Source organism: Emys orbicularis, chromosome 13 (genome assembly GCF_028017835.1).
Source record: "Emys orbicularis isolate rEmyOrb1 chromosome 13, rEmyOrb1.hap1, whole genome shotgun sequence".
NCBI classification, from domain to species: domain Eukaryota; kingdom Metazoa; phylum Chordata; order Testudines; family Emydidae; genus Emys; species Emys orbicularis.
The window spans coordinates 19,090,057-19,117,715 of record NC_088695.1 but is presented as its reverse complement, the minus strand read 5'-3'; the positions used below and the strand labels follow the sequence as shown (position 1 = coordinate 19,117,715).

At 48.2% G+C, this 27,659-nt stretch overlaps 1 protein-coding gene across 1 annotated transcript in view; it reads left to right on the top strand.

Annotated features, from left to right (window-relative positions):
- Window positions 1-3,234: 3,234 nt before the first annotated feature.
- LOC135887555 (zinc finger protein 883-like) overlaps window positions 3,235-27,659 on the top strand; it is a 99,050-nt gene continuing 74,625 nt past the window's right edge. Inside the window, exons 1-3 of the mRNA XM_065415282.1 lie at window positions 3,235-3,361; window positions 3,624-3,737; window positions 4,052-5,021. Coding sequence (XP_065271354.1) covers window positions 3,235-3,361; window positions 3,624-3,737; window positions 4,052-5,021 — 1,211 coding nt within the window. The remainder of the gene's footprint in view (window positions 3,362-3,623; window positions 3,738-4,051; window positions 5,022-27,659) is intronic.

The following is a 27,659-nucleotide window of genomic DNA, read 5'->3' as shown; positions in this document are numbered from 1 at the left end:
TCCTGACACAAGGAAGAAAGGAGAGCAGCAGAATACGGACCCTGGACTTCAGAAAAGCAGACTTTGACTCCCTCAGGGAACAGATGGGCAGGATCCCCTGGGAGAATAACATGAAGGGCAAAGGGGTCCAGGAGAGCTGGCTGTATTTTAAAGAATCCTTATTGCGGTTGCAGGAAAAAAACATCCCGATGTGTAGAAAGAATAGTAAATATGGCAGGCGACCAGCTTGGCTAAACAGTGAAATCCTTGCTGAACTTAAACGCAAAAAAGAAGCTTACAAGAAGTGGAAGATTGGACAAATGACCAGGGAGGAGTATAAAACTATTGCTCAGGCATGCAGGAATGAAATCAGGAAGGCCAAATCACACTTGGAGTTGCAGCTAGCAAGAGATGTTAAGAGTAACAAGAAAGGTTTCTTCAGGTATGTTAGCAACAAGAAGAAAGTCAAGGAAAGTGTGGGCCCCTTACTGAATGTGGGAGGCAACCTAGTGACCGAGGATGTGGAAAAAGCTAATGTACTCAATGATTTTTTTGCCTCTGTCTTCACAAACAAGGTCAGCTCCCAGACTGCTGCACTGGGCAGCACAATATGGGGAGAAGGTGACCAGCCCTATGTGGAGAAAGAAGTGGTTCGGGACTATTTAGAAAAACTGGATGTGCACAAGTCCATGGGGCCGGATGCGCTGCATCCGAGGGTGCTAAAGGAGTTGGCGGATGAGATTGCAGAGCCATTAGCCATTATTTTTGAAAACTCATGGCGATCGGGGGAGGTCCCGGATGACTGGAAAAAGGCTAATGTAGTGCCCATCTTTAAAAAAGGGAAGAAGGAGGATCCGGGGAACTACAGGCCAGTCAGCCTCACCTCAGTCCCTGGAAAAATCATGGAACAGGTCCTCAAGGAATCAATTATGAAACACTTAGAGGAGAGGAAAGTGATCAGGAACAGTCAGCATGGATTCACCAAAGGGAAGTCGTGCCTGACTAACCTAATTGCCTTCTATGATGAGATAACTGGCTCTGTGGATGAGGGGAAAGCAGTGGATGTGTTATTCCTTGACTTTAGCAAAGCTTTTGACACAGTCTCCCACAGTATTCTTGCCGCCAAGTTAAAGAAATATGGGCTGGATGAATGGACTGTAAGGTGGATAGAAAGCTGGCTAGATCGTCGGGCTCAACGGGTAGTGATCAATGGCTCCATGTCTAGTTGGCAGCCGGTTTCAAGCGGAGTGCCCCAAGGGTCGGTCCTGGGGCCGGTTTTGTTTAATATCTTTATTAATGATCTGGAGGATGGTGTGGACTGCACTCTCAGCAAGTTTGCAGATGACACTAAACTAGGAGGCGTGGTAGATACACTAGAGGGTAGGGATCGGATACAGAGGGACCTAGACAAATTAGAGGATTGGGCCAAAAAAAACCTGATGAGGTTCAACAAGGATAAGTGCAGAGTCCTGCACTTAGGACGGAAGAATCCCATGCACTGCTACAGACTAGGGACCGAATGGCTAGGTAGCTGTTCTGCAGAAAAGGACCTAGGGGTCACAGTGGACGAGAAGCTGGATATGAGTCAACAGTGTGCTCTTGTTGCCAAGAAGGCTAACGGCATTTTGGGCTGTATAAGTAGGGGCATTGCCAGCAGATCGAGGAACGTGATCGTTCCCCTTTATTCGACATTGGTGAGGCCTCATCTGGAATACTGTGTTCAATTTTGGGCCCCACACTACAAGAAGGATGTGGAAAAATTGGAAAGAGTCCAGCGGAGGGCAACAAAAATGATTAGGGGTCTGGAGCACATGACTTATGAGGAGAGGCTGAGGGAACTGGGATTGTTTAGTCTCCAGAAGAGAAGAATGAGGGGGGATTTGATAGCAGCCTTCAACTACCTGAAGGGAGGTTCCAAAGAGGATGGAGTTCGGCTGTTCTCAGTGGTGGCAGATGACAGAACAAGGAGCAATGGTCTCAAGTTGCAGTGGGGGAGGTCCAGGTTGGATATTAGGAAACACTATTTCACTAGGAGGGTGGTGAAGCACTGGAATGCGTTACCTAGGGAGGTGGTGGAGTCTCCTTCCTTGGAGGTTTTTAAGGCCCGGCTTGACAAAGCCCTGGCTGGGATGATTTAGTTGGGAATTGGTCCTGCTTTGAGCAGGGGGTTGGACTAGATGACCTCTTGAGGTCCCTTCCAACCCTGATATTCTATGATTCTATGATTCTATGAAGGGGAGGAGACCAGTCAATGAAATTCCTGCTTTAATGTCAGAAGTTGGGCCTGAATAGCACCAGCTTTTAAGCTATAAAATATCTGACCACCCCCTGCTCAGTCTGGGCCTGTCCCCTTCCCGGTGTGTCTCTGAACCCCACCTCCCCAGCACCCTCCTCAGTCTGCTTCCCATCTCCCCCCCCCCCAAATACATCCCCCTGCGCCCTCTTCATTCTGCCTCTTATATCCCCTGTCTCCTGCCAATCCCGTCTCATGTCCCCCTGGGAACCCTTCCAGCTACCTCCTGACAGTCTCCTCAACACCCAAATCCCTGTGCGCCTTCCCCCATGCATCCAACCATCATCTGCTCCCATCCCCCCACAATCACATCCCTCTGTGCCCTCCTTTGTCTCCTCCCCCACCCCATGCAACCCCTGTCCAGACTTTGGCCTACCTCCCACTTCCACCCCCATATCCTCCTTCACCCTCCTCAGTATGCATCCTAGCTGCTGTCACAGATCCACAGGATCGGTGTGACACCCCCAGCTTTTTAACAGTCCCTTGGGGGTTCCCCTTCAGTGGACCAGACCCCCCAGGAGTCCCACTCTTCTGCAAGGGGAGGCCACATGGCCTCACTGCCTCCAACACCGAGTGTCTGGGCTCCAGCCCTGGTGCTTCACACCGTGAGCTCTGTCCAATGAATCCAACTGAGCCAGACTCCTGGTCAGAGACCTGCCCGCTCTGCAGGGTCCAGGATTTGCAGTGACACCCGGCAGCCTTTTCCAAACAGAGCAGAGTTTGTTAGTCAGCTCAGACCCAGCACAGGGGAGCCCGGAGATTAGCAGAGAGCAGGAAAGGTTAAGCCAGAGCCCCTCATGGCCAAGCCAACCAGGTTGTTCTCCTGCAGGAATGTTCCTGCTCTCCGGGGCTGAGGGGGATTTTCCCAGCTCTTTCTGTGACTGAGCCTGCGGGGGGGGGGGGGGGAGTGGGGGCTGTGGCTGGGGCAGCAGGTTCTGAGTGGGGGACTCTTGTTGATACAGATGCCCGTGACCTTCGAGGAGGTGGCTGTGTATTTCACCAAGGGGGAATGGGCGCTGTTGGACCTGGGTCAGAGAGCCCTGTACAGGGACGTCATGCAGGAGAATTACAGGAATGTGACCTCACTGGGTAAGGATTCCTGTGCCCTCAGTCTTAGAAGCTGGGCATTTTTGAAGTGCCCAGGTTGCCTTCTGCTCAGGGGTTCTTCTCTGATCCCTTAGATTTCAGAGGGATCAGCTCCATAGGCTCAGCAGGGTTAGGAAGGTGTAAAGAGTTTGCACAGTGGCACTGTGTCAGAGTCATAAAATCCACCCATCCAGCACATCTGGAAACAGCTGTCTCAGAACAACTGTAAAACTCTGATCTCACTTCATTTCTTTTCCCGGAGCAGGTTTTCCAATTCCCAAGCCCAGCGTGATCTCCCAGCTGGACCAAGCGGAAGAGCCGTGGGTCCTTTATCTCCAGGGGTCCCAGGCTAGAGAGATCCAGAGAAACATCCCCAGAGGTGAGAGATTGGTTAAACGGATGTGGAAACCATCCCTCATTGACTTAAAGTGCTGGGATTCCCACGCAGGCCCCTTGAGCTCCTCCAGTTCTAACTCATTGCCCCCAGGTCAGGATTGTGCCCAGTAGGTATCGTATCCTCTCTTTCTTCCAGGGAAGGATTGGGGGGTGGGGGGGATTCAACTCCTGATTTGTCAGTCTTCCCAGATATTATTTTGGCTTGTTTCCCCGCTTTCCCGTTCCCCTTTTCTCACCTTCCCTTTTGCCCCAGCACAGGGAATGACTCCTGTCCAGATTCTCTCTCTGTCCCAGCAGGTGATGAAATCTTAAGTGAAAGCAACAAAGAGAATCCTTATTCAGAAAGTCCTGAGCGAATGGAAGCAAAGGGGTCGTTGCTGGGAAGGTGTGAAGGGGATGATTCCCAGATTTCTGGGCAGGGACAAGCCCAAGAAACTCAGTGCAGGCCAGAGAAGCAGCAGGGAAACCCACCAGGGAAGACACTGGGTGAATCCACTCACAGCGTGGGAGGTTTGGAGGATTGTAATGAGGCCATGACCCAGCCGAGAACCTGCACTAAGGAGAAGTGGTTCGAATGTGCTGAGTGCTGGAGAAGCTTCAAGTGCAGTTCAAACCTTATAAGACACCAGAGGGTCCACACAGGCGACAGACCCTACAACTGCCCTGAGTGCAGAAAAAGCTTCAATTGTAAATCCCACCTTATTAGACATCAGAGATCTCACACGGGAGAGACCCCCTATAACTGCCCTGAGTGTGGGAAACAATTCAATGACCACTCCAACCTTATTAGACATCAGCGAACCCACACAGGAGAGAAACCCTATAAGTGCACTGACTGCAGGAAAAGCTTCAGGGACAGCTCAGGCCTTCTTGCACATCAGAGGGTCCACACAGGAGAGAAATGCCATAAATGCCCGGACTGTGGAGAAACCTTCACTCAGCGCTCGCATGTGACTAGACATCGGAGGATTCACACGGGCGAGAGACCCTATGGATGCCCCGATTGTGGAGAAAGTTTCTCTTGCACCTCCGACCTTATTGTACATGAGAGAGTCCACACTGGAGAGAAACCCTATAGCTGCCCTGACTGTGGGAAAAGCTTCAGCCAGAGCCCTAACCTCATTGTCCACCGGAGAATCCACATGGGAGAGAGACCTTATAACTGCCCTGACTGCAGGAAAAGTTTCAGTCGTAAATCTAACCTCATTAGACATCAGAGAATGCACACGGGTGAGTGCCCCTATGAATGTTCCGTGTGTGGGAAAAGGTACAAGGCCAAGATCTCTCTGATATTTCACCTGAAACGTCTCATAGACTAGTGCCAGCCACTTCCCCACCTCTTCCTATGTCCGTTCCTCCCATCTCTACAATTGGGATAACAACAGTTGCCCAACTCCCAAGGGAGTCAAGTGGCCCCACTATTTACGTGTGTGCTCAGTGGCTCAGGACGACAGAGGCACCAGGACAGTGATTTTATTATTATTACTGTATTGTATTAATCTCTGACCCTCCCATCCCTTCCTGGCTCTCTGTCACGAGGAGGCTTTTACTGAGCCGAAGGATTTAACTGGATTTCCTGGTCCCTGTTTTCAGGCAGGGGCTCGGTTCACATAGTTGCACACTGGGATTATTCCTTAAATTGTCATCCCAGGAAACATTTTCTTTCTGTTTCTGGAGGATGGGGAAGGTGGGGTGTCTTAAGTTTCTGGAAAATCAGGTGTCAGTGGAGTCTTTATTACTCATTAAATTATTTTCTCAATATTGCTCAGTTATTTGTTGGGGTTTCCCCCCCCCCCCCGCCCCAAATAAGAAGTTTTATTTACATTTCTGGCAAATCCCATTTTCCTGAGCAGCCTGGGAATTTCACTGGTTCTTGAGCTCTGGGAGGGAAAGGGGCCAAGTGTCCCAGACTGGGTGAGTTGTCTCCCTCTGCAGGAATCACACATTTCCCCCATATTCAGCCCTTTCCCTGATGTCTCAGCCCATCCAGCTTTAGAAGCTGGATTGCAGGTACATCCGTGTCCTTGCTCTGGCAGCTCTGATGGCCTCTGGGCTGGAACTCTCGGTCTTCTCTTCCCCTCTACAAGGGGTTTAATTGGGGCAGGAGAGAAACATCCTCAGAGGCAGAATCCAGGAGCCCTGGCTGGGGGTGAGCCCCAGAGGACACCCACAGCTAGAGACGATGGATAGATGGACATTTCCAGATGGGGAGCAGCTCGTCTCCTTCTCCCCAGCAGCGTCTCCAGCATCTGTCCCATCTGCTCTGCCCCAGCTCAGTGAGGAATCCAGTGACTCATGGGCAGAATTGTGACATTTCTCATGGGCATAGAGCAGCTGCAGAGCCCCTGGCCAGACTCCATCCCAGGTGTTCGCTTTCCATCGGGTGCTGGATCCTACCCACACTTTCCTGTGGGTGTCTGTGATTCTGTAGGTCCCTGTTGTGTTGCCTGCATCTCTGTCTTGGGGAGATCCCCTGGTTCACCAGTACTCTGCTGTCCTGTTCTCTCTTCTCCCCCTTGGCTCTGTTGCACGCTGGAGCCATCCAACCCCTGCCCTAGGGCTCTGATCACAACCCCAGCACTGGACCTGTTCTAGAGGGCAGTGAACAAATGCTGCCACCGGCCAAAATATCCCATGGGTTTGCTACTGTCTGAAACAACCAGCCCCAATGTCTTAGTGCAGGTGTTCATAAAAGCCCTGGGGCATTGTCTGAGCTGCAGGGAAACAGACCAGCCCTGCCAGGGATGGGGAATGGCTCTGGGAGCCCGCGGGGAGTAAGGCCCTGGAGTTGGAAAAGCCAATGGGGGTTGGGGAAGGCCATAAGGGCAAATAATCCCTATTGTCCTGGAGAGGCTGGACTAACTGTGTGAGTGGGAACGAGCGACCCAGGAGTTTGCCATGTGACAAAGCAGCAGCAAAGGCCAGTGTGATTCTCAGGGCTGTGTAGGCAAAGGTGTGCCTACAGCGTGGAGCAGGGAGGGGAGAGTCACTCTCTGCAGAGCTCTGGGGACTCCCACCTGGGAGTCTGGACCCAGCCTGGCTGCCCAGGGCCATGAACTGCAGGGGTCCTGATATTCCTGTTTCATGGCTCTCATTCTGGGAGGATTTCTTAAGGAAAAAGGACTGTGTGCCCAAAGATCTCCTTGGAGGGGAAAGTTGCATGTCTTGGCTTGAGCTTCAGGGGCTCTCGTGTGGGTCTGTAGAGAACTGGGAATCTCCTAGGGGTTTGCCAGATCAAACTGATTAGTGCCGTATCTGTAACACTGCTCTACAGCCAAAATGCTTCTGAAATAAATGTAGTCAAACTTTACTAATTCTGGGTCACCGAGAACGAAAATGATGCTTAAAATTGTTGATTGGCTCTAGTTTTCAAGATATGCTATTCGGTCAGTGTATACGACCCTTGACTTGGGAATGGCGGAGGATAAGTGAGTTATAAAGGGAAGGGATCTCAATTTAAACCAGAAATGACTAAAATACATCTTTGACTGGATCTATGAATAAATCTATGACTGGGTTTGGACAGTACTTGCTTTTTAGGCAAAACAATGAATGATGCAATCTGAAGCTGGTATTGCGTCATACATGATATGAATTGCATCATGTTATTCCTAGAAGTCATGGATGATGCAATCATAACGAAGCTTACATCACTCTGCTGAACAAATTGCCCTATATCAGCTCTAGAAATCATACAGTGTGGTGCTCTCTTATTTGTCAGTGTTTGATTTTGCAAAGGGACACATTTCTGTTTAGCCAAAGTGAGCAGAGATGCCTCGTACTTGTGTGAACAGTGCAGATAACTTCTGCTATGTTTGTGGTGAAGTGACTTTTGCATCACAAAAGCGCAGTATAACCACTATGGTTAAGAAAGCCTATCACCTTTATTTTGGCTGCAAAATTGGAGATCAGGACAAGAGGTGGGCCCCACACATATGCTGCAACACTTGTGCAACAAATCTTCGCCAGTGGTTGAACAGGAAAAGGAAATCTATGCCTTTTGCAGTGCCAATGATTTGGAGAGAGCCAACAGATCATACCAGCAATTGTTACTTCTGCATGGTGCCTCCAGTTGGGAAAGGTGTGTCAAAGAAGAAAAAGTGGACTGTGCATTATCCAAACATTCCATCAGCTATACGCCCAGTACCCCACGGAGAAGGACTGCCGGTTCCTGATGCACCAGAATCATTCTCACTTGAGTCAGATGAGGAAGAGGATGAAACTTCTGGTCCTGAACCATCAGTGTCACAGGACCCACATTTTCTCCCATCCTCCTCCTCTGAACCACACCTCATAACACAAGGTGAACTGAATGACCTTGTCACGGATTTGGAACTACCCAAGAGTAAGGCAGAGCTGTTGGGCTCCAGACTACAGCAGTGGAATCTCCTGGCAGGTGATGTTAGGGATTCCATGTTCCGTGACCGTCAAAAGGATCTTGTCCCATTCTTCTTCATGGAAGGTGATCTTGTAGCCTGCAACAACATCAATGGTGTGATGGCAGCCCTCAACATCGTTCACGATCCAGATGAGTGGAGACTGTTCATTGATTCATCGAAGACGAGTCTTAAAGCTGTTTTACTGCATAATGGCAATGTTTTGCCATCAATTCCAATTGGTCATGCAGTCCATATGAAGGAAACCTATTACAACATGAAACAACTTTTGCGGTGCATAAACTATGACCAACATCAGTGGCAGCTTTGTGGCGATTTGAAGGTTGTTGCTCTCTTGCTTGGTCTGCAGACTGGATACACAAAGTACTGCTGTTTTCTCTGCGAATGGGATAGTCGTGCAAGAGATTCCCACTACATCAAGAAAGATTGGCCACTCCGACAGCCATTGGAGCCTGGGAGGAAAAGTGTTCAGCATCCACCACTTGTTGAATCAAGGAAGATTTTGTTACCACCCTTACACATCAAGCTGGGTCTGATGAAGAACTTTGTCAAGGCCATTGACAAAACACAAGCAGCTTTCAAGTACCTCCGTGGAAAATTTCCAAGGTTAAGTGAAGCTAAGATAAAGGAAGGTATCTTTGTTGGTCCTCAGATTCGTGAACTTCTTCGAGATGATGCATTTGACCATGCACTGCGTGGCAAGGAAAAGACAGCATGGAAAGCCTTCCAGTTAGTGGCAATAAATTTTCTCGGAAACAACAAGGCAGACAACTACAGGTTGTTGGTGGAAAACCTCCTCAAGGCATACAAAAGCCTTGGTTGCAACATGTCACTAAAGATACATTTTTTGCACTCTCATCTAGATTTTTTTCCCACTGAACTGCGGAGCAGTGAGCGACGAGCACGGCGAGCGATTTCACCAGGACATTGTAACAATGGAGAAACGCTATCAGGGCAAATGGAGCCCATCAATGCTTGCAGACTATTGCTGGACAGTGACAAGAGATGCTCCATTTAATGAATACAAGAGACAAGCCAAGAAGTGCTGAGTAGACACTGAATAGGACTAAACTATGTACATAATAGTTTTTTGCCTTTTGTTTCATAATAAATTTTATTTCCATAGCCCTTTTGCTGATTTTTAAAGTGTTACATAAAAAGGACAGGTGAAATATTATCATGTAAAGCAACCATAAACACATGAAAAGACCTAGGTTTACAATTTATGATTAAAACTCTACTATCTACACAATATACATAGACATAAAATGTAAAAACTTAAATATCTTAGAAACAGTAGCCAATCAGTTGTTTTAATTGTCATATTTGAATTCAGCACATCAAAATACATAATAAATAGCACATTTTATCTCTGAAGCAGACGACTTCTCAAAAATTGTAGACCAGTGTAATTTGCCATGATGCTCAAGAAGTAAGCACACATTTTAGATCGACACCAATACAAAAGATAAAATAAATAGAGATTCAACCCTGCTGCCAAATGCAAATTACACTTAGAAACAGCCCATCAAACAATACGAATATAACTACAGAAATGAATATGTGGATCCATTTAGTCCACAAGGAAAATTAATTTCACCCCATTGTTTTCCTGTTTTGTCGCTGACCCGGCAACTAGAGCAACTGCCCGTATCACCGAAACGGTGTCGCTGCATCCCCAATGTTCTTTTTGAGACACTGAGGCAGAAGGCAGCTGTGCCAAGGCTGGAGAGAGTTGCTTGTTGCCCTCCAGCGACAATGAAAATTAGAATATAATAAGCAGCGTGGCAGATCTTTACCCTGGCCAGACCCACTTGGGCATCAATGGTTGGGCCTCCTCAGTGCCAGGGTACCCCCGCCACCTCCCTGAGTGAGCCGACAGCATTGTTTGGAGACTTCGCTCTGTAATTACCCTTCTTAGCTTATTGTTCTTCAACAATTCAAAATATTTCACTGATGGGACCATTTCCAAGAGCTGCTGTGGGTTGGTTTGTGTTCGGCACAGGAGAAGCAGCAGCAATAAATCACACTCAGCCCCTGCTGTGCAGCCCCCCAGCCCCCTCCAGAGTTGCTGGGGAGCTGCGGCCATGTCCCACTGATTCCTGTGGCGCTGGGGGCACAGGGGAAGGACGCTGCTTTGCTCTCTCTGCTCAGGATATCAGGGGTTGAGCTTCCTGGGTCAGACGCTGCTTTTGCCTCCGTTGTGATCTGGGAGCTGGAGCTGAGCCGCTGCTGCTCCCCAGTTGGGTCTGTTCAAGCCTCTCTGTGCCCAGCCCCAGGGTGGGACTTTCTGCGGCAGCTGGAACCAGCCCCTGGGGCAGCCCCGGGCTCTGCCAACACCAGCCCTTGAGCCGGAGCCTGCAGGTGAGGGGAAAGACCCGGGGGAAAGGGCTGGGCCCAGGCAGGAAAGTGACTACACAGGGAGGCTCAGATCTCGCAGCCCCTCTGGGAATCTCAGTCTGCCCCAGTGGGGACTCCCCTTCATCTGTCTGGGGGAGGGGGGAGCTGTCAGGAAGGTTAAGGGCAAAAAGTAAGATGAAGAGGGAGAGAAAAAGAAGGAGAGAAGTAGGAGACCCATGAAACGTGGCAGATTTACCCAGCTCTGCCCAGTTAGGGGAGTAACAGGGGGAAGGAGCAGAGCTGGGGGCACAGGAGAGGGGTGGGTGGGGGGTATTCGGAATTTTAAAAGTCTCCCCACATTACCCACTCCCTCAGGGATGAGCCCAGGGGGCTTAGACTGGGGGGGGTCTGTCTGAACATTTCCACCCCACCTTTGCCAATCATGGCACAGCCTCTGAAATACCTTGGAAGCAGTGCTTCTATATCGTGATGCCAACTTTTCCCAACCTAGCGCTAAAAATTTCCCAAATCTGGTGAAAAATTCCCAGATAAAGTTTTTTACAGTGCTTCTATAACCTGGGAAATTTCCCCAAACCTGGGAATTTGTGAATAAAATGTTTCAACTTGGGAAATTGGGAATTTTCATTCAAAACATTTTACTCAAAAATTCCCAGCTTTTGGGAAATTTCCCAGGATATAGAAGCACTGCTTGGAAGGATGGGGGGCCTGGGTGATTTTCCTGATCTTAGTGAAAATGACTGCTCACTAGAAACAGGGCCGGCTCCAAGCACCAGCTCAGCAAGCAGGTGCTTGGGGCAGCCAAGGGGAAGGGGCAGTACGTCGGGCTCTTCCGTGGCAATTCGGCGGTGGGTCCCTTGGTCCCTCTCAGAGGGAAGGACCTGCCGCCGAAGTGCTGCCAAAGAAGAAAGCGGCGCGGTGGAGCTGCCGCCGATCGCAATCGCGGCTTTTTTTTTCCCCCCCACCATTTGGGGCGGCAAAAACCCTGGAGCCGGCCCTGACTAGAAAGAGCTCTAGCTGCAATCAGGGACTGGCTTCTTATTAGTCAGCACTGGGGGACAATTTTGTGTTTCAAGAAACCCTGTTTATTTTTTAAAACAATGAGTTTCTATGTAGCACTTTTGGGGGGCTCCAGGAGAGCTTTAAAATAATTCTGGTCTGCTGGGGAGAAAAGGCCTGTGTCAAGGCTGTATCCCCACTTTGAACTTTAGGGTACAAATGTAGGGGCCTGCATGAAAACTTCTAAGCTTATCTACCAGCTTAGCTCTGGTCCGCTGCCACCATCTTAAGAATTCCCTCCCTGGGAAGCCTTGAGAAACCTTTCACCAATTCCCTGGTGAATACAGATCCAAACTCCTTGGATCTTAAACAAGGAGAAATTGACCCTTCCCCCCTCCTTCCTTTCACCAACTCCTGGTGAATACAGATCCAAACCCCCTTTGGATCTTAAAACAAGGAGAAATCAATCAGGTTCTTAAAAAGAAGGCTTTTAATTAAAGCAAAAGGTAAAAATCATCTCTGCAAAATCAGTATGGAAAATAACTTTACAGGGTAATCAAACTTAAAGAGCTCAGAGGAATCCCCTCTGTCTTAGGTTCAAAGTATAGCAAACAAGATAAGCACTCTAGTAAACGGTACATTTACAAGTTGAGAAAAACAAAGTAAATCTAAGACGCCTTGCCTGGCTTTTACTTACAATTATGAAATAAGAGAGACTTGTTTAGAAAGATGGGGAGAACCTGGATTGATGTCTGGTCCCTCTCAGTCCCAAGAGCGAACAACCCCTTAAACAAAGGACACACACAAAAGCCTTCCCCCCCCCAAGATTTGAAAGTATCTTGTCCCCTTATTGGTCCTTGGGGTCAGGTGTCAGCCAGGTTACCCGAGCTTCTTAACCCTTTACAGGTAAAAGGATTTGGAGTCTCTGGCTAGGAGGGATTCCATAGCACTGTACACAGGCGAGCTGTCACCCTTCCCTTTATAGTTATGACACGCCCCCCAAATCACAGATAGTGTTGGACGTCCGGTTCCACACTGGCTGTGATTTCTTCCTGGAGCTCTAGGAGAAAACAGAGTTAATAAAACACATGTACCTTTAGACATACTACTGATTATATAAAAACTAACAATATGTTTTATTTCAAGAACAATTGTTAACCAGTTAACTCTGGGAAACTTTCCCGGGAGAGTGCATCAGCCACTTTGTTAGAAGCTCCCGAAATGTGTTGTATTTCAAAATCAAAATCTTGGAGAGCTAAACTCCACCGAAGAAGTTTTTTGTTATTTCCCTTGGCGGTATGAAGCCACTGTAGCGCAGCATGGTCTGTTTGTAGTTGGAACCGCCGTCCCCAAACATATGGGCGTAGCTTTTCCAGCGCGTACACAATGGCGTAGCATTCCTTTTCGCTGATTGACCAGTGGCTTTCCCTCTCAGACAGTTTCTTGCTGAGAAACACGACAGGATGGAATTCTTGATCTGGTCCTTCCTGCATTAAAACTGCTCCCACGCCTCGCTCGGACGCATCTGTGGTTACTAGGAACGGTTTGTCAAAGTCTGGGGCCCTTAGCACAGGGTCAGACATGAGTGTTGCCTTAAGCTGGTTAAAGGCCTTTTGACACTTATCAGTCCACTGAACTGCATTTGGCTGTTTCTTTCTGGTTAGGTCTGTCAGCGGGGCGGCGATTTGGCTGTAGTGTGGTACAAATCGCCTATAATATCCGGCCAAGCCTAAGAAGGATTGGACCTGTTTCTTTGACTTTGGAACCGGCCACTTTTGGATAGCATCCACTTTGGCCTGTAGGGGATTTATAGTTCCTTGACCCACCTGGTGTCCCAGGTACGCCACTCTGTTTTGGCCTATTTGACACTTTTTAGCCTTAACAGTTAGTCCTGCCTGCCGGATGCGCTCGAAGACTTTTTTCAGGTGCTCCAGGTGTTCTGTCCATGAATCAGAAAAAATGGCCACATCATCGAGATAGGCAACGGCAGATTCTCCCAATCCCGCTAAGAGACCATCTACAAGTCTTTGGAAGGTGGCGGGTGCATTTCGCAACCCGAAAGGGAGTACATTGAATTCATACACCCCTGCCTGGGTGACGAAGGCGGACCTTTCCTTAGCGGGTTCATCTAGTGGTACTTGCCAGTACCCCTTGGTTAAGTCTAAAGTAGAGATGAATTGGGCATGTCCCAATTTCTCCAATAGCTCATCTGTGCGTGGCATTGGATAGTTGTCAGGACGAGTTACAGCATTTAGCTTACGGTAGTCCACGCAAAAGCGTATTTCCCCATCTGGTTTGGGAACTAGAACCACTGGAGATGCCCATGCACTGGTAGAGGGGCGGATTATACCCATCTGTAGCATGTCCTGGATCTCCCTTTGTATAGCCGCTTGGGCATGAGGTGACTCCCGGTAGGGTGGGGTTCTAATTGGGTGAGCATTACCTGTGTCAATGGAGTGGTATGCCCGTTCGGTCCGTCCTGGAGTGGCTGAGAAAATCGGTGCAAAGCTTGTGCACAGCTCCTTTATCTGCTGTCGCTGCAGACCTCCCAGGGTCGTGGAGAGGTTCACCTCTTCCACGCCACCATTCCTTTTTCCTTCATAGTAGACACCTGCAGGCCACTCCGCGTCATCAGTTTCCTGGGCTGTAAACTGGCAAACGTTTAATTCTCTAGAATAAAAGGGCTTAAGAGAATTAACATGGTATACCTTAGGCTTTATGTTGGAGGTGGGGGAGGCTATGAGATAGTTAACAGCTCCTAGGCGCTCCTGGACCGTGAATGGTCCTTCCCACGACGCTTCCATTTTATGGGCCTGGAGCGCCTTTAAGACCATGACTTGGTCTCCTACTTTGAAGGACCGTTCTCTGGAATGTTTATCATACCAGGCCTTTTGCTCTTCCTGAGCATCCTTTAGGTTTTCTTTAGCAAGGGCTAAAGAGTGTCGGAGGGTGTTTTGTAGGTTGCTTACAAAGTCTAGAATGTTAGTTCCTGGAGAAGGCGTAAACCCCTCCCATTGCTGCTTCACCAACTGTAATGGCCCCTTAACCTCGCGGCCATACACAAGTTCAAATGGTGAAAACCCTAAACTGGGATGTGGTACAGCCCTGTAGGCAAAAAGCAACTGCTGCAACACTAGGTCCCAATTATTGGAGTGTTCATTTACGAATTTACGTATCATGGCCCCCAAAGTTCCATTAAACCTCTCCACCAGACCATTGGTTTGATGGTGATGAGGGGTGGCAACCAAGTGATTCACCCCATGAGCTTCCCACAGGTTTTTCATGGTCCCTGCCAGGAAATTAGTTCCCGAATCTGTAAGGATGTCGGAGGGCCAACCTACCCTGGCAAAAATGTCTGCTAATGCCTGGCACACACTTTTAGCCTTGGTGTTGCTTAAGGGTACAGCTTCCGGCCATCGGGTAGCAAAATCCATGAAAGTCAGTACGTACTGCTTTCCTCTGGGTGTCTTCTTTGGGAAAGGACCCAGAATATCCACAGCTACTCGCTGAAATGGGACCTCAATTATGGGTAGTGGCTGGAGAGGGGCTTTAACCTGGTCTTGGGGCTTTCCCACTCATTGGCACACCTCACAAGACCGGACATAATTAGCAACGTCCTTGCCCATTCCCTCCCAGTGGAAGGACTTCCCCAACCGGTCTTTGGTTCTGTTCACCCCAGAATGGCCACTGGGATGATCATGGGCTAAGCTCAAGAGCTTTACCCGATACTTAGTGGGAACTACCAACTGTCTTTGAGGATGCCAGTCTTCCTGGTGCCCACCAGAAAGAGTCTCCTTGTATAAAAGCCCTTGTTCTACAACAAACCGGGATCGGTTAGAAGAGCTGAGAGGCGGTGGGGTGCTCCGCGCCGCCTCCCAAGCTTTTTGAAGGCTGTCATCTGCTTCCTGCTCGGCCTGGAACTGTTCCCTTGATGCTGGAGACATCAGTTCCTCCTTGGACTGTGGACTGGGGCTTGGTCCCTCTGGAAGCGATGCAGGTGCTGGGGCTGTTTCCATTGACTGTGAACCGCTGTTCGCTGGTGCACTATGTGGTATCTCAGGCTCTGGCTGAGCCTCTTGGGTAAGGTTATCTGCTGCTTCCGCCAGTTCAGGCTCGCTGGTGTCCTCTGGCATTGGAGTTGTAGATGGGCTTGCAAGCGCTGGACTCAGTGCTGACAATGGTTCTGGTGCTGGTTGCGTTGCCAGTTCCGGTTCTGGGACTGGCTTTGGCTGGGTCTCTGGGATTGGATCCACTACGGCTGTTGCAGTCGTTGGCAGGGGATCCGGTTCCACCACCTGTGTTTGGGTCTCCGGTAACACAGACGGGGCCCTGGTGGACGGCTCAGGAACAGGGATGGGGGTGAAAGCTTGCTTAGCCTGGCTGCGGGTGACTATTCCCACCCTCTTGGCTAGCTTCACATGGTTGGCCAAGTCTTCCCCCAGCAGCATGGGAATGGGATAATTGTCATAGACTGCAAAAGTCCACATTCCTGACCAGCCCTTGTACTGGACATGCAACTGGGCTGTAGGCAAGGTTACAGACTGTGACACGAAGGGTTGAATTGTCATTGTAGCCTCAGGGTTGATGAGTTTGGGGTTCACTAGGGATTGGTGGATAGTTGACACTTGTGCCCCAGTGTCCCTCCAAGCGATAACCTTCTTTCCGCCCACTCTCAAGGTTTCCCTTCGCTCCGAGGGTATGAGAGAGGCATCTGGGTCTGGGGTTCTTTGGTGTGATTGGGGTGTAATGAACTGTAATCGGTTGGGGTTCTTGGGGCAGTGAGCCTTTATATGCCCCAGTTCATTACATTTAAAACATCGCCCTGCTAAGGTATCACCGGGGCGATGTTGGTTGATGGAGACTGGTGTGGTGGGGTGAGAAGGCATCTGGGGTTTCCCTTGGGATGTGGGTGGGGCCTTGGGTTGTCCCCGGTGATAAGGTTTTGTTTCGGCTTGCCCCTTCTGATATTCGCTCCAACTGCTACTAGCTTTTTTCTTTTCTGTCACCTCCACCCATTTGGCTCCAATCTCCCCCGCCTCGGTTACAGTTTTGGGCTTCCCATCTAGGATGTACCTTTCTATTTCCTCAGGAACACCCTCTAAAAACTGCTCCATTTGCAATAGGAAGGGCAACTCTTCCGTAGATTTAACATTTGCTCCTGATATCCAGGCATCCCAATTTTTCCCAATGTGGTAGGCATGTCGGGTAAATGACACATCAGGTTTCCACCTTAGGGCTCTGAACCGCCGACGGGCATGCTCAGGTGTTAGCCCCATTCTGATTCTGGCCTTGTTTTTAAAAAGTTCATAACTGTTCATGTGTTCCTTAGGCATTTCAGCCGCCACCTCTGCTAAGGGTCCACTGAGCTGCGGCCTCAGCTCTACCATGTACTGGGTTGGAGGGATGTCGTATCCAAGGCAGGCCCTTTCAAAATTTTCTAAGAAGGCCTCAGTATCATCGCCTGCCTTGTAGGTGGGGAATTTCCTGGGATGGGAAGTGGTACCTGGAGAGGAGTTGTTAGGATGGTCTGATGCACCCTGCCTAGTCCTTGCTGCTTCCAGTTCCATCTCTTTTTCTTTCAGCTCCATCTCTCTTTTATGGGCCTCCTGTTTGGCTTTTTCTTCTCTTTCATGGGCCTCCTGTTTGGCTTTCTCTTCTCTGTCATGTTTGGCTTTTTCCAGCTCCATCTCTCTCTTGTGGGCCTCCTCTTTGGCTTTTTCCATCTCCATCTCTCTCTTGTGGGCCTCCTCTTCAAGTTTTTTAATTTGAAGCAGTCTTTGATGTTTTCTTTCATTTTCTTCTGCTTCTAGTTTGGCCAGTTCTATTTTGTTAGCTGCTTCTTTGGTAGTCATTTTCCTGTTTTCTTGTGCTGGGTCACACCCTCTGCAGTTGACTGAAACTGGGATGTATTTAGCTCAGGCTCCTGCTGAGTGCTGCTGAGTTAACAGAGACTTTCTAACTAGCTACCTCCGAGGATGTAAAAAGAAAAAAAAACCAATTCAGCTTGTAAATTACCTTTACTAGATCAAAGTTTGCTTACTTATTTGAACACTTCTCTTAACAAAGGACCTTGTTAAAAAAACTTAACACCTCTGCCTTCAGGCAAGGAGAGATAAGATATGCATCTACCTTCAGCTCTGCTCTTCAAGCAGCTAGAAGGGAAAAAAAATCTCTTACTGGCTTTTGGGTTTAAAACGATCCCACCGCTGTGCCACCATGTCAAGGCTGTATCCCCACTTTGAACTTTAGGGTACAAATGTAGGGGCCTGCATGAAAACTTCTAAGCTTATCTACCAGCTTAGCTCTGGTCCGCTGCCACCATCTTAAGAATTCCCTCCCTGGGAAGCCTTGAGAAACCTTTCACCAATTCCCTGGTGAATACAGATCCAAACTCCTTGGATCTTAAACAAGGAGAAATTGACCCTTCCCCCCTCCTTCCTTTCACCAACTCCTGGTGAATACAGATCCAAACCCCCTTTGGATCTTAAAACAAGAAGAAACATCCAGGGAAAGACTTCATATACCCAGGACCCACAGGGCCCCTTGCTGCTCCCCACGAGAGGCCTTAGGAGCTGCAGAGACAACTCAGACACAAACTACAATGGAGCATTTTTACCTCTCTCCTACACTGGAAAGTGTGTGTGGAACCCACAGAAATGTCTCCCCACTAATCTCATCTCCCCAGTGCCCAGCAGTTCCTCCTCCTCTGGGCCCCACCAACCACCCCCCATAGAAACCCCAACCATCCACCCACCTGCTGTCCCTACCCAGACCATCCTCAAAGGAAGCACATTTACACTTTGCTTCAGGAGGGCACAGACCCATTGCCCCACAGGGAGAGCTCCCAACACCTTCTATCCTGTGTGCAGTTTCTGGTGGGACATCAGAGAGACCTTCACCTTGTAGCTTTTCCCGCAGTCAGGACATTTATAGGGTGCCTCTCTTGTGTGGATTTTCTGATGCCTTTTAAGGACTGAGCTCTGGCTGAAGCTCTTCCCGCATTTGGGGCAGTCATAGGTCTTCTTTCCCGTGTGGATCCTCTGATGTTCAGAAAGGTTTGAGCTCCGAGCGAAGGTTTTCCCACACATTCAGGGGAAATGCTCTAACAGTGTCTTGAAGGTGTCTGCATCCTGGTGACTCTTCTCCAGGGGGAAGGGAACCACTAGGGGACAGTTGGGGAGAATTAGATGGGTCGCTCCCCATCCCGAAGTGTCTAGCCTGCAGCAGTCTGGGTGTGCTGGCAAACAGCCGGAAGGTGGACCATAGAATGGGCAGGGGGCGGTAGAGACTCAGCCAGTCAAACCCCAATGAAGGGCACCTCAAAATGGAAATGCCAGTTGCTGCTGTGTGTACAGGGCTTCTAGACGTGGGAGCAGAAGTGATCCTCTTTCTAGAGGAATTGCTGGGAACAGAGGTAATGCCCATGACTGAGGGAACGGATGAGCAAATTACTCAGGAACTAGAATCAGAACCCCACCCCTAAGGAAAGCACAGTTAACTTCCCCAGTAACACTCAGCCCTCCGCATGGGATTTTGCTGAAAGGAGCTGGGCTTTGGGGACGTGTCTGTAACATACTCTGCCTGCACACCCTGTTTTGAGACAGAGCACCTATGGATAGACCATGAACTACCGGTGTGCTTTAATGTGGCCAAACCATGAATTAGATGATAAGCCAACGACAATGTTAACCCATTGATATATTGAGTCGATCTCAGTTTGTTCACTGGATTGGTTAATTCTTAATTATTTTAGCGAAGTTAGAGTAGGCCCAGTGATTTTTAGTCTGAAGATCTGCTTGATTATCCTTTGTCATGAAACCCATGGAAGGTCAGGAACTCTGGAAAGCTCTCGCCCCAAGGTTGAGCCGTTACCTGGAAATCCAGAAGATACCGTCCAGTTGGAAAGAGTCCAATACCATCTTGCTGCATAAGAAAGGCGATCGAGAAAATCTAAAGAACTATCGCCTGATCTGCCTGCTTTTGCGTGTCTATAATTTGTTCACCAAAATAATAACAAATCGACTGTCGCGAAACCTGGATGAACAACAACCTAGGAGCAGGCCGGTTTTCGAAGAAATTACAGCATGATAGACCACATCTTCACTCTAAACCAACTACTAGAGCATTCAAGGGAATACAAGTTCCCTTTGTGCATTGCCTTCGTGGACTACGAGAAGGCGTTTGATAGCATGGAGACTAACGCCGTTCTTAAAGCTCTTTCAGAACAGGGCATCAGCGCAAAATACATCACATTATTAAAGGAAGCGAACTCTGGCTGCAGCACGGATATATCGTTGTTCGATACTCACCTCCGAATCCCCATCGAGAAAGGTGTGAAACAAGGAGACACAGTTTCACCAAAATTATTCACAGCCTGTCTTAAATTGGTCTTTCGACGAGCAGACCTGAAAGGCGGGATTAATATCAATGGCGAGCGGCTAAACCATCTCAGGTTCGCAGATGATATAGTGCTGATAGCTGGAAATACAGTCCAGCTTGAGAGAATGCTTAAAGAACTGAACGCGAAAAGTAGTCAAGTCAGATTAAAAATGAACCAGTCAAAAATGAAATATATGAGATCGGATGTTCTGCCAACAACCCAAATAACTCTTGGAGGAGAGCAGATCCAAGAGGCCGACAAATACGTTTATTTGGGCCAGGAAGTCAACATGCGCCACAATCAGAAAGGCGAACTGTCACACAGAAAAAAAGCTGGATGGTGCACATTCAATGACATCAGGGACATCCTCCAAGGAAAGATCAGCAAAACAACTTGTGCGAATCTTTTTAACTCAACCGTGCTTCCAGCGATGCTATATGGCAACAAAACATGGTCGCTGATGAAGACTGAAGAACATCAACTGTCTGTCACACAGAGGGCAATGGAACGAACATTTTGGGGCATTTTGCTCCGCAATTGCATATCCAATGAAATAATTAGGCAGCAGTCTGGAGTCCGAGATGTTGTCGAAAGCAGGCTCAGCAAAATGCAGTGGGTGGGACATGTGGCCCAACTCAGTGACAACAGATGGACTGCAGCTATATCTGAGTGATATCCACGAGAACTGAAATGGCCACGCGGTCGGCCTCCAAAGAGGTGGGATGATTTCTTAACAAGGAGATATGGACAAACATGGCGAAGGCTGGCCAGAGCGAGAGAAGATTGGAAGATGTGCTGTGATCGGCTCAGTCTTAACTGATGAAGGACCGACAGTCTACGCAGTCTACGCATGAAACCCATAAAAAGCACACAGAGCGGGGTGGTGCCAGCCTCTTCTTGGTGGGGGGACTGAGGTGGGCTAGACAGAAAATTGGGGGGCTGCGCCCCCCCTCACCACAAGGCCTCGCCCCTTTCCATGGCCTCACCCCCTGCTCATCCTCAGGTAAGTGCAGGCCCTACCTCCTCCTCTCCCCCTCCCCGAGGCCCCGCCCACTGGCCAGGCTGGAGTCCAGAAGCCAGAGCTGAGCAGTGAGGGGCAGCTGCTGCTCTGGCTGGTGCCCTGGTGCGTGTGGCTGTGATGCTCCCGTCTCCTCCTGCTGGTTTCTGGGGTCTGCGGCTGCTCCTAAGCTCCCCGCCGCCCTTCGACTGCTCACAGCTGGTAACAGCCATGTTGTCCAGGCTGGGGTTTGTATACCCATGTCACGCCCTCCCCCTTTAAATGGCTCCTGGGGAGCCTGCCCTGGGGTCAGGGGGTGTGATGGAGTAGGGAGTATTAACCTGGTAATGTTGCATGGGAGTTTTACTAGTTTATTGTCTTCTGCTAACATGGGGTGTGCCTCCGTTTCCCTGGGGTACTGCACCAATACTAGATGGGGATGGGAAATAAGGGTGTGACTTCACTGAAGGATGGTACTTGACGGCCAGCACGTAAACGATGGCGGCTGCCCTTCATAACCTGAGCCCGGGGCGGGGATTGGGGCCAGGAGACACCTTCTGCCCTGGAAACTGGACAAAGGCTGGAGGTGTGGCTGGGGGAGGCAGTGGGAAAGCATTTCAGTTTGGAGCTGGCTGGGGAGATGGGGGGAGGCCCAGAACCTGGGTCTGGGCTTCCCACCCCCCCAAGCGGGATCTTGTTTTCTGTACCTACAAGCTCTGTTTTAGACTGTGTTCCTGTTGTCTAATAAACCTTCTGTTTTACTGGCTGGCTGAGAGTCACGGTGAATTGCAGGAAGTGGGGGGTGCAGGGCCCTGACTCCCCCACACTCTGTGACAGGGCGTTAGCTCCCTAACGCCATCAGTCTGTCAGCCACTCAGGCTCTCTCCTCTGGGTGAGGCCAGCCCTGTCTTTGCCTTGCAGCTTAACAAGAGGTGCACCCCTGACCTTGAGTCCCTTTGAATCATTCCCCGTGATAGCCAGCCCCTGATCCTGGCTACTCGCAGAAATCCCAGATCCTCAGCCCCCAAAGGAGCCATGTATCCCAGTTTAACTTTAAACCACACAGCTTGTGTGCTATGAACCCCACACCTTGTGAATGCTTGTAATGAAACAAAAGTAGGTTTATTTTAAAAGAATGGAGACTTACCTAGAAACATGAGCGAGCAATAGAAACAAATGGTTACAATACACAACAAAACCATAAACCATGAACCTGGGTCAACATTTATTACTTGTTACCTCTCCTAGCTAATAATGAAGTAGGCTTTCTGCCAAAAGTTCAGGCTGTTGCAGAGCTGGCTGGCTCCACAGGTACCAGGAACTAAAATGTTGATAAAAACACCCTCATTCCACATGCTGTTTCCTCACTGAATGAATCTGGAGTGCCTTTCCTCACGCTGTATTATACTGGACCAGTCTTTGTTCAGAGGCAGGGTGATTCCGTCTGTTGTAATATTCCTTTTTTATCTCCAAGTGTTTTAGACAGTTTACAGTTGTCTCTGATGGTTTTCCATGGAAAGTCTTGGGATGGAGCAAGGATTACATCACTGACTAACCAGGGTGAGGTGTCAACACTCCTCTGCTTGAATTGCCCATCACCAAGACACATTATTCCATGGTGACTAACTTTTATTCCAAGTCCATGAAGCATACTTTCAATCTCAATACATTACTCCTTAAATATTACCTGTACATACATCTCACAATGATTATGAATCTATGTTATGAGCATTCTGTAGATACCTTACATGCTACTCTTATGGATCAATATTCTGCAAGATGTGTTTGGTGCAGTGAGTTTGTCAGGTCTGAGGTCAAAATTTTGGCAAAGAACAGGGGATCCTTTGCCAAGGAGCTTCTGTGTCACAAAGTCTTTTCTTTTCTGTTACGGAATATGCCCACTCCCAAAGGAACAGTTCGTTGCTTCGATAGAGTACAGTATCTTCCACTCCATTAACTACCTGGGATTATGTCAGTCTGCAAAATGAAGTATTTTGAGAAGCTGGGACTGAACAGGACAGATGGTTTTTCAACTTCTCAAAAGCCCTTTTGCAGGCCAGTGAATCTTCCTGGGGGCTCCTGGCCTTAATTAGGTTAATGGGAGGGAGCGGGGGGCTCTATCATAGAAAACCCTGTACAAATCAGCAGTAGTAAACTGCATGTCCCAAAAACCTTCAGACCTGTTTCTTTGTGGCTGGGATAGGGCATGTTTTGAGAGCCTGGAGTTTGTCCACTAGGAGGCAGCCTTGGACCTTCCACAAAGTATATCCCAGTAGTCAGAGTAGCAGCCGTGTTAGTCTGTATCCGCAAAAAGAACAGGAGTACTTGTGGCACCTTAGAGACTAACAAATTTATTAGAGCATAAGCTTTCGTGGGCTACAACCCACTTTTTCGGATGCATATAGAATGGAACATATATTGAGGAGATATATATACACACATACAGAGAGCATGAACAAGTGGGAGTTGTCTTACCAACTCTGAGAGGCCAATTAAGTAAGTGAAAAAAACTTTTGAAGTGATAATCAAGATAGCTCAGTACAGACAGTTTGATAAGAAGTGTGAGAATACTTACAAGGGGAGATAGATTCAATGTTTGTAATGGCTCAGCCATTCCCAGTCCTTATTCAATCCTGAGTTGATCGTATCTAGTTTGCATATCAATTCCAGCTCAGCAGTCTCTCGTTGGAGTCTGTTTTTGAAGTTTTTCTGTTGTAAGATAGCCACCCACAGGTCTGTCATTGAATGGCCAGACAGGTTAAAGTGTTCTCCCACTGGTTTTTGAGTATTATGATTCCTGATGTCAGATTTGTGTCCATTAATTCTTTTGCGTAGAGACTGTCCAGTTTGGCCAATGTACATGGCAGAGGGGCATTGCTGGCACATGATGGCATATATCACATTGGTAGATGTGCAGGTGAACGAGCCCCTGATGGTATGGCTGATGTGATTAGGCCCTGTGATGATGTCACTTGAATAGATATGTGGACAGAGTTGGCATCGGGCTTTGTTACAAGGATAGGTTCCTGAGTCAGTGTTTTTGTTCAGTGATGTGTGGTTGCTGGTATTTGCTTTAGGTTGGGGGGTTGTCTGTAAGCGAGGACAGGTCTATCTCCCAAGATCTGTGAGAGTAAAGGATCATCTTTCAGGATAGGTTGTAGATCTCTGATGATGCGCTGGAGAGGTTTTAGTTGGGGGCTGAAGGTGACAGCTAGTGGTGTTCTGTTATTTTCTTTGTTGGGCCTGTCTTGTAGGAGGTGAATAAGGACTGGGAATGGCTGAGCCATTACAAACATTGAATCTATCTCCCCTTGTAAGTATTCTCACACTTCTTATCAAACTGTCTGTACTGAGCTATCTTGATTATCACTTCAAAAGTTTTTTTCACTTACTTAATTGGCCTCTCAGAGTTGGTAAGACAACTCCCACCTGTTCATGCTCTCTGTATGTGTGTATATATATCTCCTCAATATGTTTCATTCTATATGCATCCGAAGAAGTGGGCTGTAGCCCACGAAAGCTTATGCTCTAATAAATTTGTTAGTCTCTAAGGTGCCACAAGTACTCCTGTTCTTATATCCCAGTAATGGCCTTTTCTTTTCCAGTCCTACACTTTGCAGAGTTTGCAGTATTGGAGCTGATGTCATAATATGCTTTAAATCATTGAACACTCTTCCATTTGGTGACCTTGTGGCAGAGACGTCATAGATGAGTTGTGTGAGCTGTATGGTTAGGTATGAACTTGCTGACATAATGCAGCATGCCTAGCAGCCTTTGAATTCCCCTTTTATCATCAGGTGTCGGCCTGTTCAGTATTGCCTGAATCTTTGGTTCCCTTTGCTGTCAGTCTCTTTCCCAAGAAGGCTATTTCCGTGGTTTGAAATTAACATCATTTCAGTGTAAGAGTCTTAGCTCTTACAGTTTTCAGTACTCTCCTCCGTGGGTCCTGATGTTCAAGGGCATTGCTGCCCCAAATCAGTATATCATCAATGTACACTCTGTGGGGAAATAGAGCAGGGTGGTCTTCTTTCTGATAACCAAGATCCTGGGCCTGAAGACCCTGAAACGTATTGCAGTGTATTCCGGCTCTATATGGTTGCCCATTGTTGTAGTCCCCGCTCCCCAGCTACTCCCCCTCGTATCTTCTCCAATTCCCATACAAATCTGTCTGGCCGTAGCCTCAGGAAAATTCAAGTCTTGGAACAACGAATGTGGTATAGCACATCCTACCGATAAAATTGTTGTTTACAGTGGTGAATTGTGCTAAATGCTACTATAAGAACCACCACTTTCTCATTTCCCTCTCTGCTTTCCAAATAACTACCTAGTACCCTAATTGTTTTCAGAGAGCGGCCATTAAACTGGCCCAGCTTGTGCAGTAAAAAAGTTTTTATCGAGGAAGAAGAGGTTTGGTGGAAGAAGCTTTGCATGGCCTAACTGGGGCTGCCGCTATTTGGACAATAGATAAAACCCAGGATCATGAAGAACGTCTGGGAAATTTGGAAAGAGCATCAGGCCTCCTTACTGAGGCAGGGTTAACTAACACCTATACCAATATAAAAGCCCTCCATGCCTTGTCGGGACTGGGAACCACAATTCAAACCCTTCTATCAAAATTAATAAACACCCTAGCCTTAGCAGAAAAGAACACTGTCTGGAATTCAGCTTGTAGTCAAATGCAGGATTTCTTTAACGGTCCCTTTTAAATCAGCGGTGGCCTGAAACCCTTACCACTACTGTGGGAGTGCCACCCAAGCTGTGAAAGTGAAGAAATACGTAAACATTGTCAAAATAAAGCTGTAACTCTGTCGCATGTACCTTCCAAGCTTCGGAACCGGTAAATGGCACCTGGGCTCCAGTGCACTTACTTGTGCCAAAACCCTGGGCGAATTGTCTATGGAACTGGGTTATCCACCGGCAGGTATGGGAAGTTAAACCACCCCATGAACCTAGCCATTTCATCACCACTCCCTATGATTTCGCTGCTCAACATATCTGGGTGGGTATCGGAACCTTGTGGTCATTATGGCCCTTGGAACCCCCACAGCTATTTTGCCTCCGCAAATTGCATCCTGGGGAAATGATCAATGTATTGGACATAGCCTGTTGGGAAGAAAAAGCAATTGGAAAGAACCCAAAGGAAAAATTATTGTTTAGCAAAGAGGATGGGTGTGCCCTGCCATCTCAGCCCCAAATCCCCATTCCATACAATCTTAACCACTGCACAAGGCAGCCGCTTTATTACCTGGCCTGGTATGCCCCAAATCTATGTGTCTCTCAACCCAGCCATCCCTCTTACTTTTAATTGAACTCCTCTCCTCCCTAACCGTTTCTTAAATTTAACCTCTCTATTTAACCTCCTCTCCAACCTATCTCGCTTTCAAGCCCAAATACATGTAATAGAAGTAAAATATAACAAAACAGTTAAAGCCTTTCAGGCCATTTATAAATTAGGTGCCTTATGTTCTTATCTTAATAGTGCGTGTTTTGTCTAAAGAATTGGCTCAGCTTGCACCCAGCCTTTCCACTTTTATAGATGTAAAGATTTTGCTTGGTATTATTTTAGCTGCTTGTTGTAAATTGTTAATTGCCTTTTTGTGCTGCTTATGTAGAGTTTGTCCTATATCCCAGCCTCAGCCACAACCACCCCTCAGGGCCCTGTTCTTTTCCACCAATGTTAATAATCTTTCAGACCCAACTGTTAACCACCTTAGTATAAACTCGGAGTCTGAGTATTGCCCAATAACCTCCATTCTGAATAAGAATAGTGATGCCTATATGGCATCAGAGGAGGGAGATTGTGGGGAAATAGAGCAGGGTGGCCTTCTTTCTGATAACCAAGATCCTGGGCCTGAAGACCCTGAAACATCTCCCCTAGAAATCTGCCATACTGAGAACTTTCGTGGGTAATGGGGTAGGCCTAAAAGCCTGAACCAAAAATCAGTTTGTAAGGCTATGCCCAGTCAAAAGTAGCAACAGAGGAGGGAATAAAAAAATAAATCCCCCCCCCCCCAGCAGTACTAATGAAATATGTTCATAGCTGATGAAATATGATAACCGCAAGCTACGAAAATAACGTAAGATGCTCGATATTAAGAAATTGTTTTGCAGACAGTTAATCATCCTTGCTGCTATAACTATTTGCAAAATTTTCCATAGCCCAGCTATCTGCAAACTAGCCCCCCCCCCTTAAGCCTTTGCTAAAACCCCCCGGAAAATAACATAGTTCAAGTCTTAAGAAATGTACCAAAGCTAGGGCCGAGCACCACCCCTGCAGAAACCACCAAGCGCCCTTCTACCCAAACAAACACCCACTCCTCGGAAATTAGGTCAGAGGGTAGGGAGGGGGGTAAGAGGACTGACCCCAACCCCAACACCCTAGCTCGTGATCACCCCAAACCCAGCCTGTGATTTGCCCCCGAGCTCGTGTTTACCCCATGCCCAGCTTATAATTGGTCCCCAATTTCTTAATTCATAACGTATTGTTTGTACCCTGCTTGTGGTTTAATGGAATAAAAGCAGTTTGTGAGCTGTTGCTAGGTGTGTTGGTCTCCGAACTACACCTCAGTGCGCACTGGTTTGTATGTCAATAAACTGGCCTCAGGCTCTGAGTCTGTGAACTAAAATGACTGCATGGGGGTCTTTAACCACGACAATTTGGGGGCTCGTCCGGGATCACTCGACGTCCCACCGGACCGGAGGACCGTGGACCGCTCTCACACCAATCCCAGGCGCCAGGTAAGAGACCCTTGTCTCTATTTGGGCTTCGGTGGG